Source organism: Odontomachus brunneus, unplaced genomic scaffold, assembly GCF_010583005.1.
Source record: "Odontomachus brunneus isolate Ranch 3 - 2012 unplaced genomic scaffold, Obru_v1 Obru_scaffold_094, whole genome shotgun sequence".
Classification (NCBI taxonomy): domain Eukaryota; kingdom Metazoa; phylum Arthropoda; class Insecta; order Hymenoptera; family Formicidae; genus Odontomachus; species Odontomachus brunneus.
Genome location: NW_022639544.1, coordinates 113,684 through 136,894, shown reverse-complemented (window position 1 = coordinate 136,894; position 23,211 = coordinate 113,684). Strand labels below are relative to the sequence as shown.

At 40.9% G+C, this 23,211-nt stretch overlaps 2 protein-coding genes across 9 annotated transcripts in view; one reads left to right on the top strand and one right to left on the bottom strand.

Moving 5' to 3' along the window:
* LOC116848387 (ensconsin-like) overlaps positions 1-23,211 on the bottom strand; it is a 215,346-nt gene that overhangs the window by 184,723 nt on the left and 7,412 nt on the right. For 2 of the 6 annotated variants that reach the window (XM_032824416.1, XM_032824420.1), the window contains exon 1: positions 16,920-17,859. The exons of 3 other annotated variants lie outside the window; for them this stretch is intronic. In XM_032824416.1, the coding sequence (XP_032680307.1) occupies positions 16,920-16,962 (43 nt within the window). In that variant the 5' untranslated portion in view covers positions 16,963-17,859. Of the gene's footprint in view, positions 1-16,919; positions 17,860-17,979; positions 18,121-23,211 lie in introns of those variants that run through there. One more of the 6 variants, XM_032824411.1, reaches the window with a different exon arrangement.
* LOC116848392 (acetyl-CoA acetyltransferase, cytosolic) overlaps positions 21,874-23,211 on the top strand; it is a 12,764-nt gene continuing 11,426 nt past the window's right edge. The window contains exon 1 of one of the 3 annotated variants that reach the window (XM_032824433.1): positions 21,874-22,031. The gene's annotated coding sequence lies outside the window, so the exon portion shown is untranslated. Of the gene's footprint in view, positions 22,056-23,211 lie in introns of all 3 variants that reach the window. The other 2 variants (XM_032824434.1, XM_032824435.1) reach the window with 2 other exon arrangements.

The window sequence follows — 23,211 nt, the reverse complement described above, 5'->3', positions numbered from 1 at the left end:
AATAGTGCAAAAGCACATGTCGAAAAAACACTTTATCGCGTTCCATTTTTCACAAAGCAAAAGAAATTGTTGTTTAGGAAAATAATTGTGTATGCTGACTGAATGTTATCGAGAAATGTCGAAATTAATCACAAACTACCTGTTTCGTTAGTAATGACTACTAGAACTGTTTGCATTGCCATCTAACATTTGCGGGCGGAAACTAAGTTAAGGTCCTAATATCTCATTTAATAGATCGCAAAAATGGTATTTCCCCGGAGTTTTTTGTAAAATAAAAAATACACTGAATAACATTAAATTTTGCATATTCCTTAAACCTTGTTTCAAAAATATACTTTTATTGTCTAAGCAACAAAAACGCTTTCCTTTTGTATATTATATCCTGGTTATTAGGAGCTCGCAAAAAAAAATATATATATAAGCAATATAAGTGATTCAGTTCTCCTAAAATATATGAAACACAAGAATTAAGATTTTTTAATTCAAGAAAAATAACTATCGTGTCTAAACTGAGCCAATATTACTATTTTGGACAAAATTGTGGTCTTTTTATTAAACAATTTTAATTTTCCCTCAAACTGTTTTATAAGAAAGAAAAAGAAAATAATAAAGAAAATAATAATAAATTTGTTCTAGTTTAGGCAAGTGCCATATTTCTTCTGGATAAGAAAATCTTTTTAGTTTTGCGTTTTTTAATGATTAGAATTTAACATACAAAAGAAGAGCGTTTTTATCACTCAGATAATAAAAATATATTCTCAAAATAAAATTAAAATAAGGTTGAAAGAATAAGGTTAAAATAAGGTTAAAAGAATACGTAAAATTTAACATTGTTCGATTTATCTATTTCCCTGTAAAAAAACCCCAAAGAAATACCTTTCTTTGCGACCTTTCAAACCAAGATAGCTAATCCTGGCGGAGAACGAACGATGAGTAAGCTTTAGCTGGAGGGTCATGCGGGTTTAGCCGGGCCGAGTGACGGTTTGATAAAATACCTGAAGCAACCGATCGCGGAAGTGGGAAGACCGAACATAAAGTTTCGGAGACAATGAAGACTGACGCGCGCAACGTAATAACGGTGCGGGATTAATGTCGTAGATCGTATCGGAACAGGATTGCCGTTGAGATGCTCGCGCCTCCAGCTATATATCTTCCGAAGCAGTATTCAAACAGCTTTATACGCGTTGCCAAGGCAACCTCACTAAGTAGACAATTTTTCCGCGAACGGCACAATAATTCAGCAACGCGCACCGCTAGAATTCGTTAGAAATACGATTTTTGTCGCATTCTCACGATTTACCACATCCTCAAATTACGTCGGAGACGCCCGGACGTTCACTTCCTTTCGTCTCCACACATACACACACACACACACACACACGCACACACAGACTACACACTGGACTAAAACATCGTTCTGCCAAGCTCGCAGAGCGATAATCTGTTTAAACTACTGAGCGAAAGGCGACCGGCGTCGATTCAGTCTAAGTGCCGCCGTTCTGTCTTGATCTACTCGCGGCATCCATTATTAATGCCTGCTCAACGCAGCTTCCGGCGACGTTCTCCGGCGCGTCACGTAGCAACGATACAGCGACAGCGTGGCAGACCTCGTCAGGTGGCAGTCGAGCTCCCGGCGAGATCGAATAACCGGTCTACGACAGGTAGGAATTGAACAAAGGATTCGCCGAACGACCGCGATGGCGAGGAAACTTGCGCGCGATGGAATTCTATTTCATGTCGCTCGCGGAAAACGATCGTGTCCGACAGTAACACCCGACCAGCTGGCATTTATTATCAAGTCGTCAAGTTCAAGCATTATGTAAATATGACAATTACCTGAGCACTTGCGTTTCATTGTCGCCGAAGGGTTCCAGTTTCCTGGACCTATTGTTCCTCTCAATTATTCTTATATATCCGGCACATCTACGAGATCAAAGTAAATTTCAAAAGATTCAAAGCGACCTTTGAATCTTTGATACTCCCGATTTTCCAGATTATCTAATTTACGGCAACTTTGTTCCGACTTTGATTTATGCTCGTGACGAGTTCAACCTCCAAGGGATTACACAGGCAAACGCGTTGAAGGAACCAAAGCGAAGCCAGGATTCGTTCATCCGGCCCGACGACCTAGACCGACTGGCGGGAGCGACGGGTTTGCGGGAGGCCTTCACCTCGGCCTTGAAGAGCACCGACCGTCCTAGCAAAGGTGAACCAGACGGACGAACGGTGTGGTGCCTCTAACCGTGAGCAGTCCGCCCGGTTCGCCACATAAGTATAATGCACGGTTTCCACGCTTACGTAAGGCCAGACGTTTTCTCGCGGAGAAACACGTCATACACGACGCTGTGGTGGTCCCACTATTGTCTCGTACAATGTTCGCGTTTCATGTCGGCACAAGTCGTTTTACAATGATACATTAAGCACGGCGCCTTGTTAGCCTAAGTGTATGTGCACGTCGCGAGAATTATCTCGTGTCACAGCGCAAATGCCTCGGCACAAACAATCGAACACGATATTTTATAAACAAGAAAAAGGAGAAACACAATTTCTCCCGACTCGATTATAGACGTTGAGACTGATCGTGCATTAATAAGCGCTCATTTCTCGTGCGCAGGCTGCAGTTATCACGATCGCGAATCAGCATTTAAGAGACGCTCTCTTTCCGCGTGACTACGTGCAATTAGACGCCGATGGGAATAATCGCGCGACGAGAGAAAAAACTCGCGAGATGAGCCGATTCCTAACGGACGTTAATCACGAGTATGACTCATAGGTCAGCCGGCGATCTCAATTAAAGTGACCGCTATTAGCGCGATCGTGCAAACAGTCGTCACACTTTCTAAACACGCGTCTCCTGCGCCGCGTGCACGGCCTGTGTCCGTTTTATTGCCGAAAACTTGAGCTTAACGGCATAATCAGTCGTGCGATTTTACCACGCGCGCCTCACTGAGAGAGAGGGACCACCCGTGAACCGGACAAACAAGTCGAAAGGGAACTCAATCACATCCAGCGGGATAATTAACGATGCCGACAAGTTCGCGAAGATTTACGCGGCCTAGTTTTACGAATAGCTATTTATTACTCTCGTTTATTTGCAATAGAAATGACGCGATACGTGAAGAACTCCAAACACGCAGTCTTGCACACACACACACACACACACGCACGCGACACGCACGCACGCATGCACACACACACACACACACACATGTTTAGGATTAATAAGAATAAGGAATATTTAATTGATAATAATTAATTGTTTCATAATTTAAATATCTTTCGTACTTTACCAAGTACACGGACAAAATATCATAGCAAAAATCACAATAAAATTTTTAAAATTTTGAACTATATAGCATTATGGTGGAGCTGAACTATAGCATTACTATATATTTGTTTGAAAATGTTATGCATGTACTTTTTACTACAATATTTCCTCCATGTGTATCTTTAAAAAAATTTAAAAAAACTCTAGAATCTGTTATAGAATATAATATAGAAATATAATAAATTATAGAATAAAATAGAAATAAATTATATAAATTAATTAATAATTATAAATTAAAAATTTTTTATATTATAATAGAATAATAAAATTAATAAAGTTATAAATAAAATTAACAAAATTATAAAATAAATTATAGAATAAAATAAAAATAAATCATCGTTATTAATTTGCTACAATTTTCAACTGACCTATAACTCGCGGCTCACGTTTCTTGCGAAACTTTGAGATCAGCAAAAGCCTCGAGTTCACGAATTACGGTAATTTATTCGAGAGGATTCTGCGCCGACGACGAGACTATTTCACGTTCCTATTATTTCCACTTGCGCGATATTATCAATCGTCGAGCACGTGTTCGCGCTAATAACGCCCGAGCCGAGTGAAGAAACGACGTGACGCATCGCGCCTTTCCACGGCAAATTGCGTTTTGAGTCGCGACGCGTCTTTTCTCACTATTGTATGTATCTTCCCACGAAGCGCAAGTGCAACCACGCCGAACGCGCCGGAACGACGCGGCATTATCCTTTACGTGTCCGAACGACACCTTTACGTCAGGCTTCATTTTTGCATGATGCCATCGGTAATGTAATCTCTCTCGCCGAAGGTATAGTGTTTCATACGAGTCGTTCGAAATTACACTTTCGCGCAATGCTGAACCTCAATGCTCTCCGATGCCGTGCATTTTCGACAGTCTCGTGAAAGAGGAAAAAAAGAGGAAAATCTTTTGATAACACTTATTTTGGACGTAGCGTCTTGTGCCATTGAGAGATGGCATACATTGAGAGATCTCGAGTACACGCAAGCGTCAATTTCCGCAATTCCCGGCGAGGTATAGAGGACAGAAGTATCGTGAAGGCAGTCACACCCAGCTGACTAAAGTGACGTTAAGTGGGCCTTCGCATTTAACATCATTGGCCTCCGCGCGTCAGCGCGTTGGCCGTGCCGGATAACTTGTTCGTTCCAGCCGCGCCGTGGAGGCTCACGTCTGTCATGTTTATGTAATCATATAATGAGACGTGGGCGAGGTCGTCTGTTCCGTCCTGTTCTTGCGCCCGCTCTCGCTCCCGAAGGGATACCTGAACACGCTAACGCGTAGAGGTGAGAGAGAAAGAGGGACCAAAAAATCGACATTCTACGACGCAGAAAATGGGACTATTCGGCACGTCTTAAGACCAGCGGATATCCTCTTAACCATCTAGCTGAGTTTCTCGTTCTTAACCGCGCGGTTCTTCACAATCAGAATTAATCTTGGTGGACAACGGAACGATGCTTGTGCTCCGAGGTTAAGTACGGTCCCGACGAACAACGAGGCCGCGATTGTCCATTAGGATTAAGTCGGATCTAAAAGATTCGTCATTAAATGCAAATAATACAGTTGTCCACCAACGTCGTTCAAGTTGAGCAGGAATGAAGAATAAGGGAATTTTTATTCAAAGTCTAGCTACACGGAGAGAAATGTTTACCAGCAACCGGCTGTAAATAAGTGGATTTCATCTGTTTGTAACTTCACTTCCTTGCAACTTCACTTCAAATATCAAGTTGTATTTATATATAAAGAGCTAATCTGTCTCGCAGACTATGGACTTAGCTTGCTACAGCCGTGAATTGACTTAAAACTTGCCGAAGGATCTGTGGTCGAAGGCGCATCCGCTGGTTTAAGGCGCGAAGTGAACAATCGCAAAGAGCAAAGAAAGTTGACGGAGGGTGAACGACCATGGCGGACAATCCCGCTCTCGTGTACAAGACGTTCCGGGCGATTTCCTCATTTGTCGGCGTTTGATCCGCTGTGACGATTGCACAAGGGCCCGACACGAGGAGAAAGCCCCGAGGCGAGACGGAAACCGTACGTGGGTGGTTTTTGAGCGAAAGACGACTCGGCGGTTTCGCAAACGAAGAGCCTTTGTCGCGACGCGCATCGAGCGAACGTCTGTCAACTTCCTCTTAGGAAAGAACAGGCTCTATTCCTTTGTCGTTCGAGCAAAACCTTGTTTCCGATCAAGTAAGCTGAGTGTAAGTATAAAATTCCACAAAAAAATTGTGCATTCGAAAGAACATAAAAAAAATGCAAAGACGGTTGTACTGAACTTATCGATTTCGTGTAATTTTAAGTATCGTCAATCTTTCTATATCTACCGAATGTTATATACATTTATTTATGTTAAAAAATAATGGCTTGTATTATTTTGCTGTTTTTATTACACACGACTGGAATATTTGAACTTGAGTTTTGGAGGAAGGGATTTTCAAATATTTGCGAATTCTTGAAGCTAGACGACTCTTGACAGTTACACAGTCGCACTATGTGTAAGTGTTACATATCGACACGAGTGTACATGCGTGCTACGAAATTATCTCATCGCAATTAGAGTTATGACCAACGATTTATCTTTGACCAGCATCTCCCCGGGAATAAATTGCTTCGAACACATTTCGCGATCGTTTATCACGCCGTTAAGAAATCTGTCGACCAAGCCTACGTGTATCAATTTCTATTGGAGCTTCATACCATTATACGCGAAATCCACTTTCCTGAAATTATGCCGCGCCCAATGCGGAAACGAAGCAATGCTATCGATCATCGTCTGATAAAAATACCGTGCCATTACGAAAAGAGAACGGTCCATCTCTTTTAGCTCTACGTTTGTAAGCTTGAAATCTACTTTTCCCGAAGAATTTATTTGAGGACATTGCCTGACGCTCAAATAGATTCTCTTGGAGATATAGACTAACTTTCTAATTTCCAAAATTCAATTCTGATCGTTGCGCTACACGATTTAAATTTTAATTTGAGTAAAGTTTTCTTAAAGTTACAAGGGATGAATAACATTTTATATTCCATTTCTACGTAAAAAAAATTCGACTGGTCAAGAGAAGCTTTTGTTCTTGTTTAATTCTTGGGAATTCGCCAAATTATTCTCGCCAGAATGCTGAAATCAACAGCATTCTTCTTAATTTGGCCTTTAGCATTTGCAACGCGGCGAGTAAGTGTACGCCGAACATACCATACACGGAGTATCGCGGCCGCGAGAATGATTAAAAAGTTTGCAAACCAGCCGCAAATAAACTTGGGATGCAATTAAAGGAAATTTAACGAGCCTCTTATCGTTATCCAGTGTTGCCGTTCAGAAAATTAGTCGGACACGCTCAAGGAAGCTCATCGTTTCCGGGAGGGCTTAATCTCTTCCTACCACGAAATCGAAGAATTCGCCACGGCAATCTCGCCATTTTCCATCTCCCTCTTCTTCTCTTCTCGTTCGCAGCACCGTTTCGCTCGCGATCGCGTTTGCACACGGCGCGAATGCCGCTGAATTTATGAATAGCGCGCGAGATGGAAGTAATTAGGAAATTAAACACTCGACTCGCGTGGATATTAACAAGAAGAGATATGTTGCGTGCAAAATAGCGCGAGGGACGGCGAGCAAGAAGCTCGCGAGAGCAAAAAGCACAGAGAAACAACCCGCAACACCCCGCAACACGCGTGATGTTGTATTACAACAAGTGAAAGATACATATTCTCGCGCGCGAAAGCGTTTGCAAGATCGACCGCGCGAGACCCTCCTCCGCTAGCATACCTCCGCGCGTGCAGCCACGCACGCGTTGAATTATGCGCCGTTGAATTATGAATGGCACGGGATAATGGAAATAATTAACGGCGTCCGATTCGCGGATGCTAATGAGCCGGCGAGACGGTTTGCTGCTCGCATTAATGTGTATTTCGCTGTCGGGAATCTTCGGCCGCAGCGCCGAGCTGAACCGATCCGCGCCGCGCCGCACAAGACAGGGACCTTAACAAAATTGTCTTCCGCAATTATCGGCGCGGGCCTACCGTTCAGCCGCGAGGCAAATTCGCACGCTACGCGAGCGGCTGATCGAGCGGTTCAGGGCTAACACACACGAGACGGGAAAGGTGAATTTCGATTTCACCGGGTCGACGACGTGACTCTCGGCAAACGCGCACGAATGAAATTAACGCTAACGTATGACCGTTATTATATATTTTCCGTAAGATACGCCTTGATTGAATGCGCTTTCTCCGAGATTCCGCGGATAGATCTTGCAGATATTGAATCCGCCGGAAAAGGGTAAAAAAAATAACGTAACCTCCCTTCCCACGATATATGCCATTGTGCAAAAGGTGATTTCTTGTTGATAGAAAAAAATACTACGAAAATATAAAATTCTTTTCCTAGAGAAAAAGATATCTAAGGAATAATAGATATTGATCGGGCTGCTGAAAATGTTTTTCTAATAAGAAAATATACATTTCCTTAAAATCTCAGTTTTCCATGAAGACAACAGTTTACTCTATTTAAATAAAAGAATTTAGATTTAAGTTAATATATTGTTAGTACACGAAGGGAATTTTACAGTAAAAATTATTATAGAGCTTTGTAATCGAGAGGTAGATCGATATTTTGCAGCAATTCATTATCCTTGCATTTCATATGTATTACTTGTAGAAATTGAAATGTGTACTATTAAAAAATTTGCTATGTATCTAACAAAATTTACTATGTTCCTTAACAAGGTAGACTTTACTGACAGTTTATTCTTGAACTACAAAAGCATGATAAAATGCAAAAGAATGTGTATATAAAATGAAATTTGAAAGAAAATGAACGAAAGAAGATTTCCTCGCGTAAAGTAAAATTACTCGAGTAATTTGCACCCTTTCAATTTTATTCACGAATATATACTCCCTTTTATTTTCATGACTATAGTATTACCATATGGTAAGGCCAATTTTCTCTCAGCCTTTCGCGGAAATGTACAATTTGCAATGACACGAGGCGACTCGTGCGTGCAGGCGCGGAAATCTGCCCGCGAGAAATCTGATCGCCAGTGATAGCTGACTCTTGCCGCGGAACCGTTCCCCTGGCACGGATTCCTCGATCCGCGATCAAGAAATGCACCTTCGTCTCGACCCACCTATCGTGGGAATCTATCACGTGGATCGAACCTGCCCGCCGCTGACCCGCACGCACCGCTAATCCGTCCGCCGCGTGTCGAAGGCCCGAACGCTTTTTAACCTGCTTCGCGCGCCGCGTGTTTCTTGCGCCTTCTTGATGAATCAGACGCTGCTATTCATTGAATGCTAAGCAGCTCATTTTGCGTAAAGGTAGACGCGCGTGGTTGTTGCGGCTATGCAATTTGCATTTTACCCGCAATGCGTTCCGTCAGCTTGCACTCGTTTCAATGGAAGATTATCTCGCGCGGCCGGCGATTATACTGACAATGATTATTGCGCAGCGTTAGCTTGTTTAACGCGCAAGTCGCCGAGTAATAAGGAAATGAAAAAGAATTCAGCGACAAGTCTCACCGAGAATATTTTCGATTCGCGCGGCTCTAGCGCGAGGAAAAAAAAACACGTATAAAATACTTAACACGATTCTATCGCGCAATTCCTTCGACGTTATCTTCATCGCTCGCGAAACCGGCCACGTATCAATAGAATTCCGCTGTAATTAACTCTCTCGCACAACTCGTAATTCGGGAGAGCGGCGCATGCAGCCGGGCGGGACGTTCGATCGACGTGTTAATTAATTGAAAGTTCCGCGTGCATTTTTGAGCAATATTATTATACAGTGGAGAACCGCGTTCGCTTATGTCGCAAAATAAACGCAAACTCACCCTTCGCGCGCAGCTACGTTAACGAGTCACCAGGTCCGTGTAATACACACACATATATATATTCCTCGAAATTACTAGTTACATCTGTTGGCACTTACCTGAAACAGAAAGAGTTAATGGACATTAGTTTTATTGCGGAAACATCATGTACTTCTTCCGCGAACGAGTACTTCTCAATGATACCGAGGGGCTGCTGGCTTATTTCGCGTTAATACATACAGGGTGTCCTGTATCATCTTCACAATCTCTTGTAAGGACGTACAGCGGATTGAGATGAACACAAAAGTCATATACCATTTTGCAATATTCGCAATAATAGTCGAGATATTAATTAAAAAAGATTGGTAAGTGATAATGCGCGATATGATAGATGAGCTGCAATTGCGCCGTCTGCCGTATACTTGTACATTAAGTCAAACTGAACAAAAAAGTCCTCTACCATTTTGCAAATAACAACATATATTTTTAAATATTAATTAAAGAAAATTTGTGCATTATGGTACATAATTATGTAACAATTTTCTTTGATTAATATCTAAAAATCTATATTGTCATTTGCAAAATGGTAGAGGACTTTTTTGTTCAGTTTAACTTAATGTACACGTATACAACGATAGACGGCGCAATTGCAGCTCATCTACCGTGCATTATCATTCATCAATATTTTTTAATTAATATCTCGACTATTATTGCGAATATTACAAAATGGTATAGAACTTTTGTATTCATCTCAATCCGCTCTACGTCCGCACAAGAGATTATGAAGGTGATACCCTGTATACAGGATGTTGACAATTTTTGACACATTTGTTGTATAAAGATAGAACTCATCGAACTGTTCGCAAAATTTCTCCATTTCGCAAACAACCAAATCTTGGTACGCGCGATTCGCACGCAAAATCTTGAATTATCAAGATTAGTATCACATACGTGAGTTGTGATGGCGACTTCAGCCGTCGTGCACTGAAAAAATTATTTTTGTATTTGGAACTAAAAAAATATTTAGTACATACGATTTGCTCGGCATTACGAATTTTTTACTTGTTTTAAGTACATACATGGTGTCAAATAAGTCCCGGGACGGCAAGATAACTCAGCAGGGGAGCATTTTAGAAAAAAAAATTTCAGACAAAAGTTGTAAGGCTTAAAAAAACGCATTCAACGATAGTAGTTATTTGACATAGGATGGCATCGCCAAGGTCAGAACAAGGTCAACTTTGCTTTTTTAAGTAGAAATACATATTTTTTATTACGGCATTTTATTCTACGTAAAAAAGCAAACAACTTTTGCTTGAAAAAAATTTTTATACGACCTCTATTTTCTAAGATATTTATGTAAATATCTACAAAATTATTGGTTTCAATAATACTTTACTTGAATTCTATCAACTTTACCGAAAAATATCAAGAGATAAAAATTGCTTATTTTGTTTTCATAGAGCTTTGTAAATTTTTTCAGAATTTTGTGTTAACTTTTTAGTACTTCAAGAAAATGCAAGAAAATGCAGTACTAAAAAGTTATTTTTCGGTAAACTTGATAGAATTCAAGTAAAAAATTATTGAAACCAATAATTTTGTAAATATTTACGTAAATATCTTAGAAAATAGAGGTCGTATAAAAAACTTTTCAAGCAAAAGTTGTTTGCTTTTTTACGTAGAATAAAATGCCGTAATAAAAAATATGTGTTTCTATTTAAAAAAGCAAAGTTGACCTTGTTCTGATCTTGGCGACGCCATCTTATGTCAAATAACTACTATCGTTGAATGCGTTTTTTTAAGCCTTACAACTTTTGTCTGAAACATTTTTTCCTAAAATGCTCCCCCGCCGAGTTATCTTGCCGTCCCGGGACTTATTTGACACCCTGTATATTATTGAAAAAGCAAAACACACTGAGCGGCAATTAAATTTGTTAGCAAACACGCAATTACCAAACATTTAGCTCATTTTAACCAAATTTCGTCTCGGCAACAAAATCCCTTTTTCAGTGTCTGCTTGTACATTACGTTAAACTAAACCGAAAAAGTCCTTTACCATTTTGCAAATGACCACGAAGATTTTTAGTTATTAATTAAAGAAGATTAGTGCATTATCCCGGCCAATTTTTTTAATTAATAACTAAAAGTCTATGTATCATTTGTAAAATGGCAGAGAACATTTTTTTATTCGGTTTCATCTAATACACACATGACGCCATCGCAGTTCGTCTGCCGTATCGTCAATCTTCTTGAATTAATAATTCAAAATTTTACATGGTTATTTGCGAATGGTGGAGGAATTTTATGTTCAGTTTGACGAGTTTTACCTGCACACAATGATCACGTGTCACGAATTGTCAGACACCCTGTGTATGTGCGCATCTTTGCGCTCAGCGCGTCGTAATTCTCGAGTCTCGAAAAACAACATGCGTCGCATATAGGAAACGTGAGCTAAGTAGCGCGGCGCGCGCGATTCGCACGCAAAACTCACACGATTAATGCTTCCGCCGCAATTGATGGCCGACACGATATCGATCTGCGATATCCGCGGCTTGCGGTGCGGAAGATAAATTCCGGAGTTACCACAAAGCCACCTCGAGTCCAGCGATTATCGCGACTCTTCGTTCTTCTCCCTATTTCGCTATGCACGCCACCGTCACCAACCACCACCGGCGGTGGTGTTGGTGGTGCATCGCGTGAGCACGCAAGCTGCAAAACAGAATCCACGCGGCGCGCATTTCGTTTCATGCTAGACTTCACGGTAGATCGCGGCCGATAGAAGAAACATTCAAGCTCTTCGTCTCGCTATCTACCCTACATTTTGCATCCGTCATGAATACTCAGCGTTTAACGGTTATGTTACACTCGTTACGCTGAAAAATCGCGCTAAACGCGGCACGCACGTCACGCTTCTCGCCCTCCGCGATTTCCGCGAGAGCTTCTTCTCTCTCCCGCAAGGCGATATCAACTTGCTTTGACTCAAACATTTGTTTGATTTGAATCAAATATTTACATTTACACAAACTAAAACATAGATTGTAGTAAAAAAAAAATAGAATCAGGGGCATAAAAACACTAATGATTGCGGAACAAATATCCAGACCAGCCGAGTCTAATATCCATCCTTCATTATCCCGCAAATATCTTCCATCCTTTTTCGTGTGACAGATAACGCAAAACTAAAGAGAAATTTATCTCTCGGACTTTTTTCCCAGCATGCGGGTATTTCAAGCGCGTTAATTATCGCGGCGTGATTCGCAGGAGTAGAAAGAGAAATTCTCGCGCAACTATCGACGAGAGGAAGACTTAATGCCTCGACGCAACCTTTCGCCGTGGACCCCGGCAGCTGGAGGAGCACGAAATACCACACCGATACGTTGATACCCGTGTAGCCTACTCATCGGCGTCCGAAGTGTTCCCAAGCTGTCCACCGCTGGATAATATTTCATTCCGCGTTGCGCGAAAGGCCAAGAATTCCAAAAAGTACCGCTTTTCGCGCGATCAAGAGATGCTTCATGTACGTTATCAATCCTCCTTCCTTCTCCTTCCCCACTCTTATCGAATTCAGAAACATCTCGTACAACACAGTTACGCATCGGTTAAGAATATTAATGACCGCAAAGTCGATATCGTAACGCGCGCCTTTGACTATTCGCAATAATATAATTAATTGCTTTGCGTCCGCTATCCGTCGCGCTCGACTGCGCTTTAACACTTTATGCTCGATGTAACGCGATCGGCAAAACACAAGCAACGACAACACCTTGAGAAATGGGATTATTTTTGTAATATACAATCCCACTCAATTACGACTGGCGAGGTTCTCGAAGGTGGAGGGGAATCGGCCGGTCTGAAAGGGAAAGCGCAGCTGCGTTTTTCCAATGGTCCGTAAAAAGCACCAAGAACAATGCAATCGCCAACGCAAGCGTGCACAATGCAAATGCACCGGAGATTTCACCTTTCGTGCATATGGTAGAAAGGGGAAAAGAGTGAGGGCGAACGCGTCGTTTGTATTCTGCCAATGCGTAATGCACATTGACCTAGGCCGTGGATTATTTGCATTAGTGCAGTTTACGTCCCCCGACAAAACACGGAACATACGTCGTACAGAGCACGACCAATTTCGTATTCGCGCACGTGCTCCAACGATCTTAATCTGACGAGAAAAAGTCGCTCGATATCAACGAGAACGCGCACAGAGGTAATTCGAGGTAACTCATGACTTTAACCTTAGAACTCTAAACATCAAAAAGTTATGTAAACTCTAAACATGAGTTAGTTTACTCAACACATTTCATTTGCTCATTGCTTCTGGAATAATAATCGAAATTCAATTTCAAAATTTTTTAATTAGCGTAGAAAACTTCGAGTAATCGAGTAATGAATCTATTAATGTTTTTGTGATTTAATGAAATTGAAAGCATCTACAATGAAAAATCAAAACATTTTTAAGAACGCTGATGTTTGAAAAGTTGAAAAGTTTGGATCAATTTTACTTTATTTTTTCAATGTTCAGGGTTCTAGGGTTAAAACAAATAAAAGATTTGTCTCGAAAAACTTGAAATTGTTTCCCGTACTTTCAAATTTTATCGTACGAAAACAAGAACATATATGTCTCGGGAGTATCTAGGTTTAATCTATTTTTCAATATATACACTGTACATATACATTGAGAGAAAAAAGATCTATGAAGTAAAAAGTATTTATTCGATGGGAATACTAATAAACATACATCAATATCTTTTACTAATATTTTCACAAATTTTTTTACTAATATCTTTCAAATAAAAAAATATATATTTTTTTAAATCTTAACTTTTCATGAAAGTAATTTATTTATTTTAATAAAAAATTTAGATTTAAATAAATATGTTATTATTAAAACATAATAAAAATGTCCATAAACATGATAATTTTTATCATGTTCATAGTCACTCTTACTATATTTTATAATTTTTATTATAGTGTCAGTCTATTCCTGAAGTACTAAAACTGTATTGTAATTTTTACTACAATATTCTCTCTTCGTGTATCTATTAAATATTCTTTTATTTTTCAGATTTTTCCCTCTCAGTGTGAATGAATAAAATTTAATTTTGTAACTGTCAAAAATATATCTGTAGTTAAAAGAAGAGGCTTCAGGCAGTACTATTTAAAAGATTAAAACCATCCCCCGCCTGTATAGTACCGTTGCAAAGTTCTTGGACACTATGAGACACTGGAACGCGTTAATGGATGATATGCCGGATATTGAAAGTTACTCTGTTTACTTTGGTAAAATTGCCTTAAAAAATAAGATAGTTTCGCAATATCGTGTTTTTCTATCTTGTCCAAAAACTTTCTGACTATGTAACGTAGGTTTCAAGTAAAACCCCCTTTGCAGCACTTCTCACGACTATTATTCGTCGCATCTCCGTGAGACATTTCTCTGATCTAAGTATCTGGAGCGCGCAGTTACCCCGCTGGTGAGTACTGATACGTATCCTGAACATTGTTCTCTTGTGAAAAGCGTGCGGTTAGGTAACGCACGAAAAAGAAAACATTCCCCAAGTTTAACGTATCCTGAACCCAACACAATTAAGACTGGCTAATCACCGACATCGCCAAGAATAGCGCACGCTTAATTGGAAGATGTTGGTCGAGATGATATTCCGCGTCGCGCGGCTTTCCTGCTATAAATACACTATAACGCGGCCACTCACGTTAATAATTAATCGGGTAACGAACGCCGCAGGAAACTTACCGTAGTAAAGTACTCTTGCTGCGATTCGAGTCGAAATATATCGCGTACAAGCGACATAACTTGTATTTCTTATGATCTAAGGTAACGCGTTAAATCGAAAACAATATTATCTTACTGTAACATTTTATCGTCAAACACGTCTAATTGCCCTAACCATGGTTAATTACGACACTAATAGAAAACGGTAACTTTTGTAAAAATAGCTGGTCTATTTAACAAAAGGAATAAAATAAGAAAATATATATATTTTTTTAACCTTAACTTTTCATGAAATTGTTTATTTTATTTAAATAAAAAATTTAGATTTGATTTGAATAAAAAATTTAGATAGAATAAATATGTTATTATTAAAACATAATAAACATGATAATTTTTACTACATTTATGATAATTTTTACCATGTTCATAGTCACTCTTATTATGTCTTCATCATGTTATCATTTTCATCATAATGCCATCTATTCCTCATGAATAAAAAAGGAGCGAATAAAAAAGATACACGTATGGTATTCGCCATTAACTCGAAACTAGTTCTTATAGAATTAATTTCGGCCCGACTCCTCTCTCGCATTCGCCGCGAATCAATTTTTTACCGCGTGGCAACCTTTTTTTATTGTCTGTCACAGAGTGAGGTATCTAGTATCGTAATGACGAAAGAATTGGCGAGGGATCTTAGACAAACTGGCACTTCGTGCCGTGAACGAGGCGTGATGAGGTAAGGGGTCAACGACGTGATTTGACGGGTGGTCTCCGTGTCGGAAAGAAAAGATTGCGGAATTTCTCCGCGACGAATTTCAATCCGCCGCGCCTTCCGTCCGGTGTGAGACGGGCTTTACACACATGGGGCATCAGGCCGGAATGTTATTAAGCCAGCTTCTCCGTTCCGAGTATATCGAAGTCGTCTGTCTCTCTTTTTCTCTCTCTCTCTCTTTCCCTTTTTCTCCAGTGCATTCTTAGCCCGTGCGATTACGTATCGCGCAACACGATCGAGTTCTCTGGAAGGATCGATGGTAGAGGACTTTCAACCGCGCGCGCGAACGCTCTAGTCGGCCTCCGGAGACTTTAGTGTTTTTCGACGAATGCGCGCGCGCGCGCGTCGCGTACGTGTACTTGGCAATTATGCCACCCGACTGCAAATAAAGCAACCTGGCCGCGCTAGACGAAGCAAACGTGCTCCGAAAGGTGAAATTATCGCAGGAATTACAATTCCGTGCTTTGACTGGTACAATTACCATGTAGATTAGATGGTAAGTGCGGAGGGACGCGAAGGGGACGTATCCCCCGCGTATTCTTACGAAACTTCAATTGTATTTAAATTATTACTCCGAAATCTAAGTACAGAATCGACTCAACGGTGAGAGAAAATTGCAAATGAACGCTGAACGCTCGACAAATCCGCAATAGATCACCACGATATAATTATCGAGCAAAATTTGAAAGCCGGTAACTCTCAATCATCAGATTTTTTTAATAGATTCGAGCGGTATCACGGTTTCGCTGCATATGAAAGGCACAACCGATTGGAATATTAAGGTCGGCTCACGCTTCATCCGGTATTTGCACCTTGCGAGGTCATTACGTCCTAACACACTCGCTCGTAATTACAGGTCATTCGCTCGAGTTTGTTTAGCGCTGTGCAATTCATTAGGACAAATCCCTCGTTTCCTCCGCGTGGCCGAGATAAATCGCGCCTCTCCGCACGTTCTATCGTAACATAATATCGCCAGCCTGCGAACGCGGAACACCATTGCGCAATAATTATGCGACTCGGCTTAACGACGACGACGTACTTGCGCAGCTGCCGATCCCCTGTGCCCCTCATTCTCGCAATAATAACTTTAAGTACAATGTACCTTGCATAATTGCACATTACGCTCTAATTTTATCAAACAGAATATTAAAAATTAGAGGAAATTACATTTGCATATGTACAAGCTCTCTTAAAGTTGAAAGATATGATAATTCCTGAAATTAGAAGTAGCCCGAATTAAACGTGCCAAAGATTAAGACTGAGTGTGGTGTCCTGCTGTGAAACTGATGTACAATCGATTACATCAGACGTACCTGAATCAGATTGCCCATATTTCGCGAGCATTGCGACCACCATTATCAGCTGATGCTTGATACAAACACGAGAAACTCCTTCGCACTAACCGCCTATGACAAAGCGGCATACGTAATCGGCGATTCGCGAAATTATTCAATCTCCGTTACGGCCGAAGAAGGTGAGCGCGGAACGAGAGCGATCCCGAGTGTTACGAGCCTCGATGTACGCGGTGAATCACCAATTTAGGACGCAATGTAGGCATGTACTGCCTTCGTTATAAAGAGCTCGAGCATAATTCATATCGTCGCGTTAAAGCCGATTTAACCCACGCGAGCCTCACTGGAGATGCAGAAAAAGCTTATCTCTACAAGTTACTTGCTAACTCACACGACCTTCATTCGCAATACGAATAGTCTGGCTCCTATTACTGTTTACAAGTCAAAAAAGATCATTGCGATAACACTTGACGGATGGAAGAGCTCTGCCTGAAGAGAGGAGGAAAAGAAAGTGCGATATTTAATTTATTCAATCGGAACGATGAATCTTTCGGCACGAATGCCCTCTCAGAATGTAGAATCGCATTCCGTTCTGAGGCGGTGTGCAAACTCGCGAAGTGACGCAAGAATAATGACTATACCGCGTGATGCATCAACATTTAACAAGTTTGACGACATTCGAATGGAAGGCAGGCATGACTCACTGTGTGGTCACCGAAATATCCTTTTTCGAAGTTCTCCTAACCTACGTAACATATCCGAAACTTCCTCCACCGCAGACACCGCTTTCGCGCGCGATCCTTCACTCTGAATATAATTTTAACCGAATTTACAAATGTGCAAATTATTTTACGTTACGCAATAATCGAGATTGAAGGATTCGTTATTCTTTCGACAATAATGACGATAATTTTTTCGAAAGCCCAACATTCAGAGACAAAGTCTTCCCTTCATCGGAAAATAAAAAAAAAAAAAAAATTTACAAGCGGACCGAACACTCGGAAATGCTCGATTTTTAATTCGCGAAAATTACGCGGAGACACAACCACGAGATCTTCTCCCTCGGGACACGCACACTGACCTCGGCGAAACACACGCTCGACTCGAAGTGCACGCGCGCGTTCGCGAAGGTCGGAGAGCTCCGGAACCCCGTCCGCGTCCTTGACTTTCGCGTAGAAGACGCGTAACTGGCTGGACGCGCTCGGATCCAGGATCGGGACGGACGAGATTCGTTCTACGACTGCGTGAAGCCGAGTGCGGCTCTGCGATGAATCAACCCCCTCCCTTTCCCTACCAAGGCGATGTACCTCGACTACCCTCCCCTCTCCTGTCCTGTCCCTTCCGCTGTATCCGACGCTCTTTCACCGCCCTCCCGAACGATAAGTGATAACGGACCGTGACGTCGCGACGGCTCTTAAAAAGCATCACGGCGACGCTGCAATGTCGGAAGTTTCAGGTTGTAGGTATGAGTTTGATTGTGAAGTGCAACAGTTTATATTGAAATAGCGCTCGGCTTAAAAATATGCGATTGCAGATACACATCTCGATCGAGAAACGGATAAAGATGCAATTGCCTCGGTTGTCGAAGTCGAGACGTAAGCGCGTCGATGTGAATCTACGATACGGAAAATTTGAAGCTTCAATGACGCCAAGAAGGAGATGCGGTCATGATAGTGACCTGTTGCGGGTATAAGGGGCTATTTGGCCACCGGAGTAAGTTGGCAAAATTATTTCTATTGCTCTTTAACAGATTTCAGAATTAAGCAAGCAAAAATTTCAAAGTTATCTTCGATATGTTTAAAAATGTTTAAAAATCTTACTTAATTTTGTAACTTGTTAGAAAATACTAGAAATAACCGGTTTTGCCAACTTACCCCAGTAGCCAACTAGCCTTGGTCTCTCCTAACGCGATGCATTTGAAAGTCAAAGTTTATACTGGGGAACCAATGAGAATGGTCGGGAAATTCCTGGAGTGAAATGTTGGGACACATTTGTTTGTGGTGACTCTTAAGAAAGAATGCAGGTTGCATGACCGGCATGCGGCTGGTGTCCGGAACAATGTGCTAACGTTGCGGAAAGAGACGTGAAAGAGAGAGAACAAGATGGCAAAAGGTGCTAAGGTTGCGCTACGTTCATGGTTGGATATTTTCTTTTTTAGCTGCAAGTTCGAAACGACGCGTGACGACATTGAACAGGCAGCATGCCAACGACTGAGTCAAGTAACGCGTCGAGAGCGCACGCGAAATCCATGCTAACACTTGATGAAGCTTACGCCTATTTCTGCCGTGCTAGCACACCTGGGAAGGAAGGAGGGGAGTAGAACCAACCGAAATATTCCTTTATGCAATAAGTTGAATGATTCAACTCGGTGAAGACGCATCTCGAGTGGATTACAAGGAATTTATCTGTATCTTTCCCGCGCGATTACGAAAACTACTACATATTCGCGAGTAGTTTCTCAATTTCTCTGTTTAATTCTTCATGATATTAATTGATGAGCAATTACTGAAACATGTGACGTCTCCGAGATCGAAATCGTGTCTAATGAAATTTCCATTGAGAAAAAGTCGGCTTTCAATTGAATCAAACGACCCATAGACGGAGCTTTATTGATGTTATTTACGAAGTAGAAAAGATCGATGACTGTCTACTCCTAACTACGCCGGCGAGCAAGTGAACAGAAAGTGCGCTTTTGTTAGGCGAAGCTATGGCGATGAAGAAGAAAGAGACAGAGAGAATGCCACGTGGCATCGTAAAAAAAAGGTAAAAATTCACAGTGGCGTTGCGGATAATTATCATGCTCGCGAACATAACTCACGATCTCATACCGCACGAATGTACCACATGCCGCGCGAGCGATGCAACTTTCACGGAGCCGCGGAGCAGAATTGCTCGACGGAGCGGACAACAAATGACCGATGGTGCCTGGCGCGTGCATAGAAATCGGTGGAACGGGGTTGGTTCGTCATGCGATCGCGGCGCGTTTAATGCGCGGACGTGTGAAAACGTGACCGCGAGAGGTTTCTCGCTGTAACGCTATCGAGGAATAGAGCAAAAGAGAGAGAAAGAGCGACTTTCCTCAAAGTCGATTTCTAACGTCGTCAGATACGGACGGATACGATGCGAGAGATCGACTCTGTTTTGCATAGAGTCGCGATGAGGTACTTCTCCGCAATTTCCTAGTAAATCGAGTAAAAAAGTTCGAAAAAAAGGTATCAACGTTCACTTCGGGATTTCTTTTATATTCCCGAAAACTTTTCGCAGATACTTTCGTATATCTGTTTAATCTAAATTCGTCAATTCGTGTGTCCGTTGAAATTTGGTAACTCCTATATAATGAATTATTTTACACACCTTGGACATCGCTGCGTGCTCTATTCTGGTTCCTCGATCCAGCATCCTGGCTACTCTGTCGTGGCACTGACACTGGCACTGACACGTTTCGATCAGACAGATATACACGCGTCAATCCTTTCGCTACCAATTTTATTTTTTAAAAATACAATTACTTTTTTACTTTCACTTCGTTAAATACATTAATATAATATAGTTTTAGCAAAAAAATAGAGTCAGGACACTGATGTCCCTTTGAAGTTTTTAAATATATTTGTCTCAATGCAGTAATAAATGATATGATAGCTGATATGTTTTGAATGTCAAAAAGTTGTTTGTTCAATTGGATATTATTAATGATGGAAAAAAGACATGTTGGTAGCGAAAAAGTTGAGTGGCACGACGCCGACGAGAACATGATTAGTCTATTTCAAGAGCCGACGAATATTTTAATCGCCCGAGAGAAAAAATAACTAACGCACTATACACGCGGCCCGTGTGCGTGTCGCTCGCTGGCTCAGGACTGAATGGAACATCTGAAAAAGTTTGCGAGACACAAAGATAAATCCTTTAACTTCCTTAAAGGTCCGGAATGTTTTGAAAACGTTGATTGTTTTGATCGCACTCGGCCGTTCACGCGGCCGTGATAGGCGACGACGATTAGCAACCGACGAAAGATGACGTTGCTCTTTCTGTCCATTGTTTTGATTCTCATGTACGTCGCGTACTTTTTTACGACTGAACGTTTTGCTGCGTCGCAAACGACGCGTATCCACGTGGATACGTACATAAACGTGCATTATAATATTCGTTGAGTAACTAAAATACATTGTCTCTTGAAATATTCAATCGGGTTCTCGTCGGCATCATGTTAATTAATATGTATTTCTCCAATTAAATTGTATCTATGTCAATGTCAACGCTACAAGTTAAAGTCCGAAATGCTACGACGAACGAAATGCTGAATTGAGAAATCTGGACGCAGGCGCACAGTGATATATATCATAAATCATATCATAAATAAATAAATATTCCCAAGTATTTATTCTATGAAACGTTCTCTTATTTTTTTGTTTCTTAACCTTTTTATAGATATTTTGTTTTTATAGATTATAGATTATTTTATAGATTATTTGTTTAAATATGAATATGTTTTTAAATATGAATTTGTTTAAATATGAATATGTTTCTTATGTTTTTATCTATATATTTTTATTTTCTTATGAATATTTGGTAAATTTACTGAAAATATTTGATTATTTAAAAATAAAAATAAAATACATGTATAATATTGAAGTAATCGAATATTAAGTCATTCTCAAATAAATATTTCGTTAAGACTTAACGCGAAGAAAAGAATAATAAGTAACTATTTATAACGTCAATGTAAAATAATCATATCATATTGTATCATATCATATTGTTTCTTGAGATTCTTCACTAATTTTTTAAATTTGACGAAATTTGTAGAGTTAATATAGAATCCAATAATTCAATATAAACGTGATTCTTGAAGAATTTCGTAAGAAAAAAGGAAGATAAAAAATGTGTTAATTATAACGCACATGCTGCTTTAACCTTATCATACGGAAGATGTTTACTTTGTAAATGAAGTGGGGATAAGAGTCGACGTCATTGCCCCATGATTTACATCGACGACTGGGATATACCCTGCGAGAAGATACGCTTATCGAGTAGTGTCACTGGAAACGAGTCACCACGAGGCAACAAGGTTGATACTCGAGGATACAGCTCGAAACGGATACCGTTTGGCTCGAAGGGAAGGAAGAGAGAGAGAAGGTGATATATATTTAAGACAAGTATGTGAGTAAAACGCTTATTAAGCGCATGGGAAATATCGTTACATGCGATAGACGAGAGGTAAAAATCGGAACAGGTGCATGTAAACGCGAATGAGTACATTACGAAAAATGGTAATGCATATTATTTGACGTGTGCGTGTTATCAATTTATGATGACGCATAAAGAACAGGTTTTAAAGAAAGAGAAAGACAGAGTAAAGGAGAGGGAAAAGAATCTCATCTAATGGATTACTCAAGATTACTCCGCATAGAGTAATCTGAAAGGTCTCGCGTAAAGAAGGAAGAAAAAAGTGAGAAATAGAAAACCGTGGGTGAAATAAGCGGGTATGCAAATCTGGAAGTGTGCGAAATCGCGGATTATTAACTGAGAATGCGTCGTGTCGCAAATAACGCGTTTCTGAGCGCGTCTATGGGCGCGTACCGTAACGAGGATCAACGAAGACGCGTCTTCGATCAGGTCTTATTGCGCGAATTATGCATAATTGTATCGACGAATGGCGGAATGAGATAGATCCTTATGTTCGATCATCTATTTACTTTCTTCTTCTACGCACGCTTGACGATCGCAGATCTCGAGGAACGCCGACTTCTCCTTGACAGAAAAGGCCGACCAAAAACTACCGTCCGGTCGATGATTACGTAACGGTGTTAAAATAATTAGCGCGTATTACGTGTAGCGCTGCGCTGCGCGCAGTCGTAATTGGTGGACGCTGCGCGTCGACAGACGAGAACGAGCACGATGCGAGCCGGCGATACGTCGCGATAAAACGGCGGCCGCAGCGAGATGAGATGCAAATTTTCTCGTTATGTATCCTCTCGTTAGTTCACCGTCTCGATCCGACCGCGGTCTGACGTTTTCTCATTTAATAAATCTCAATTTATTCGCCGGTGGCGATGAAACTAATTAATATAAATGAAGAGGTGAGCCGAGATGAAAGAGATAAATCGGATCTTATACGAGGGAGAATTATCTTCTTAAATAAATTATTATCTCACATATTGCTAGTTATCTCGTGTAACGATAGCGTTGAATTGTTTGTGCGAAATTTTCAAGAGATAAGGAGAGTGAGCGAGCAAAGTGACAAAAGGAGAAACGCAATCAGTGGTTTTCGTGACGCGCACTCACGACGAAAGAGAGAGAAAGGGGGGGGGGGGGG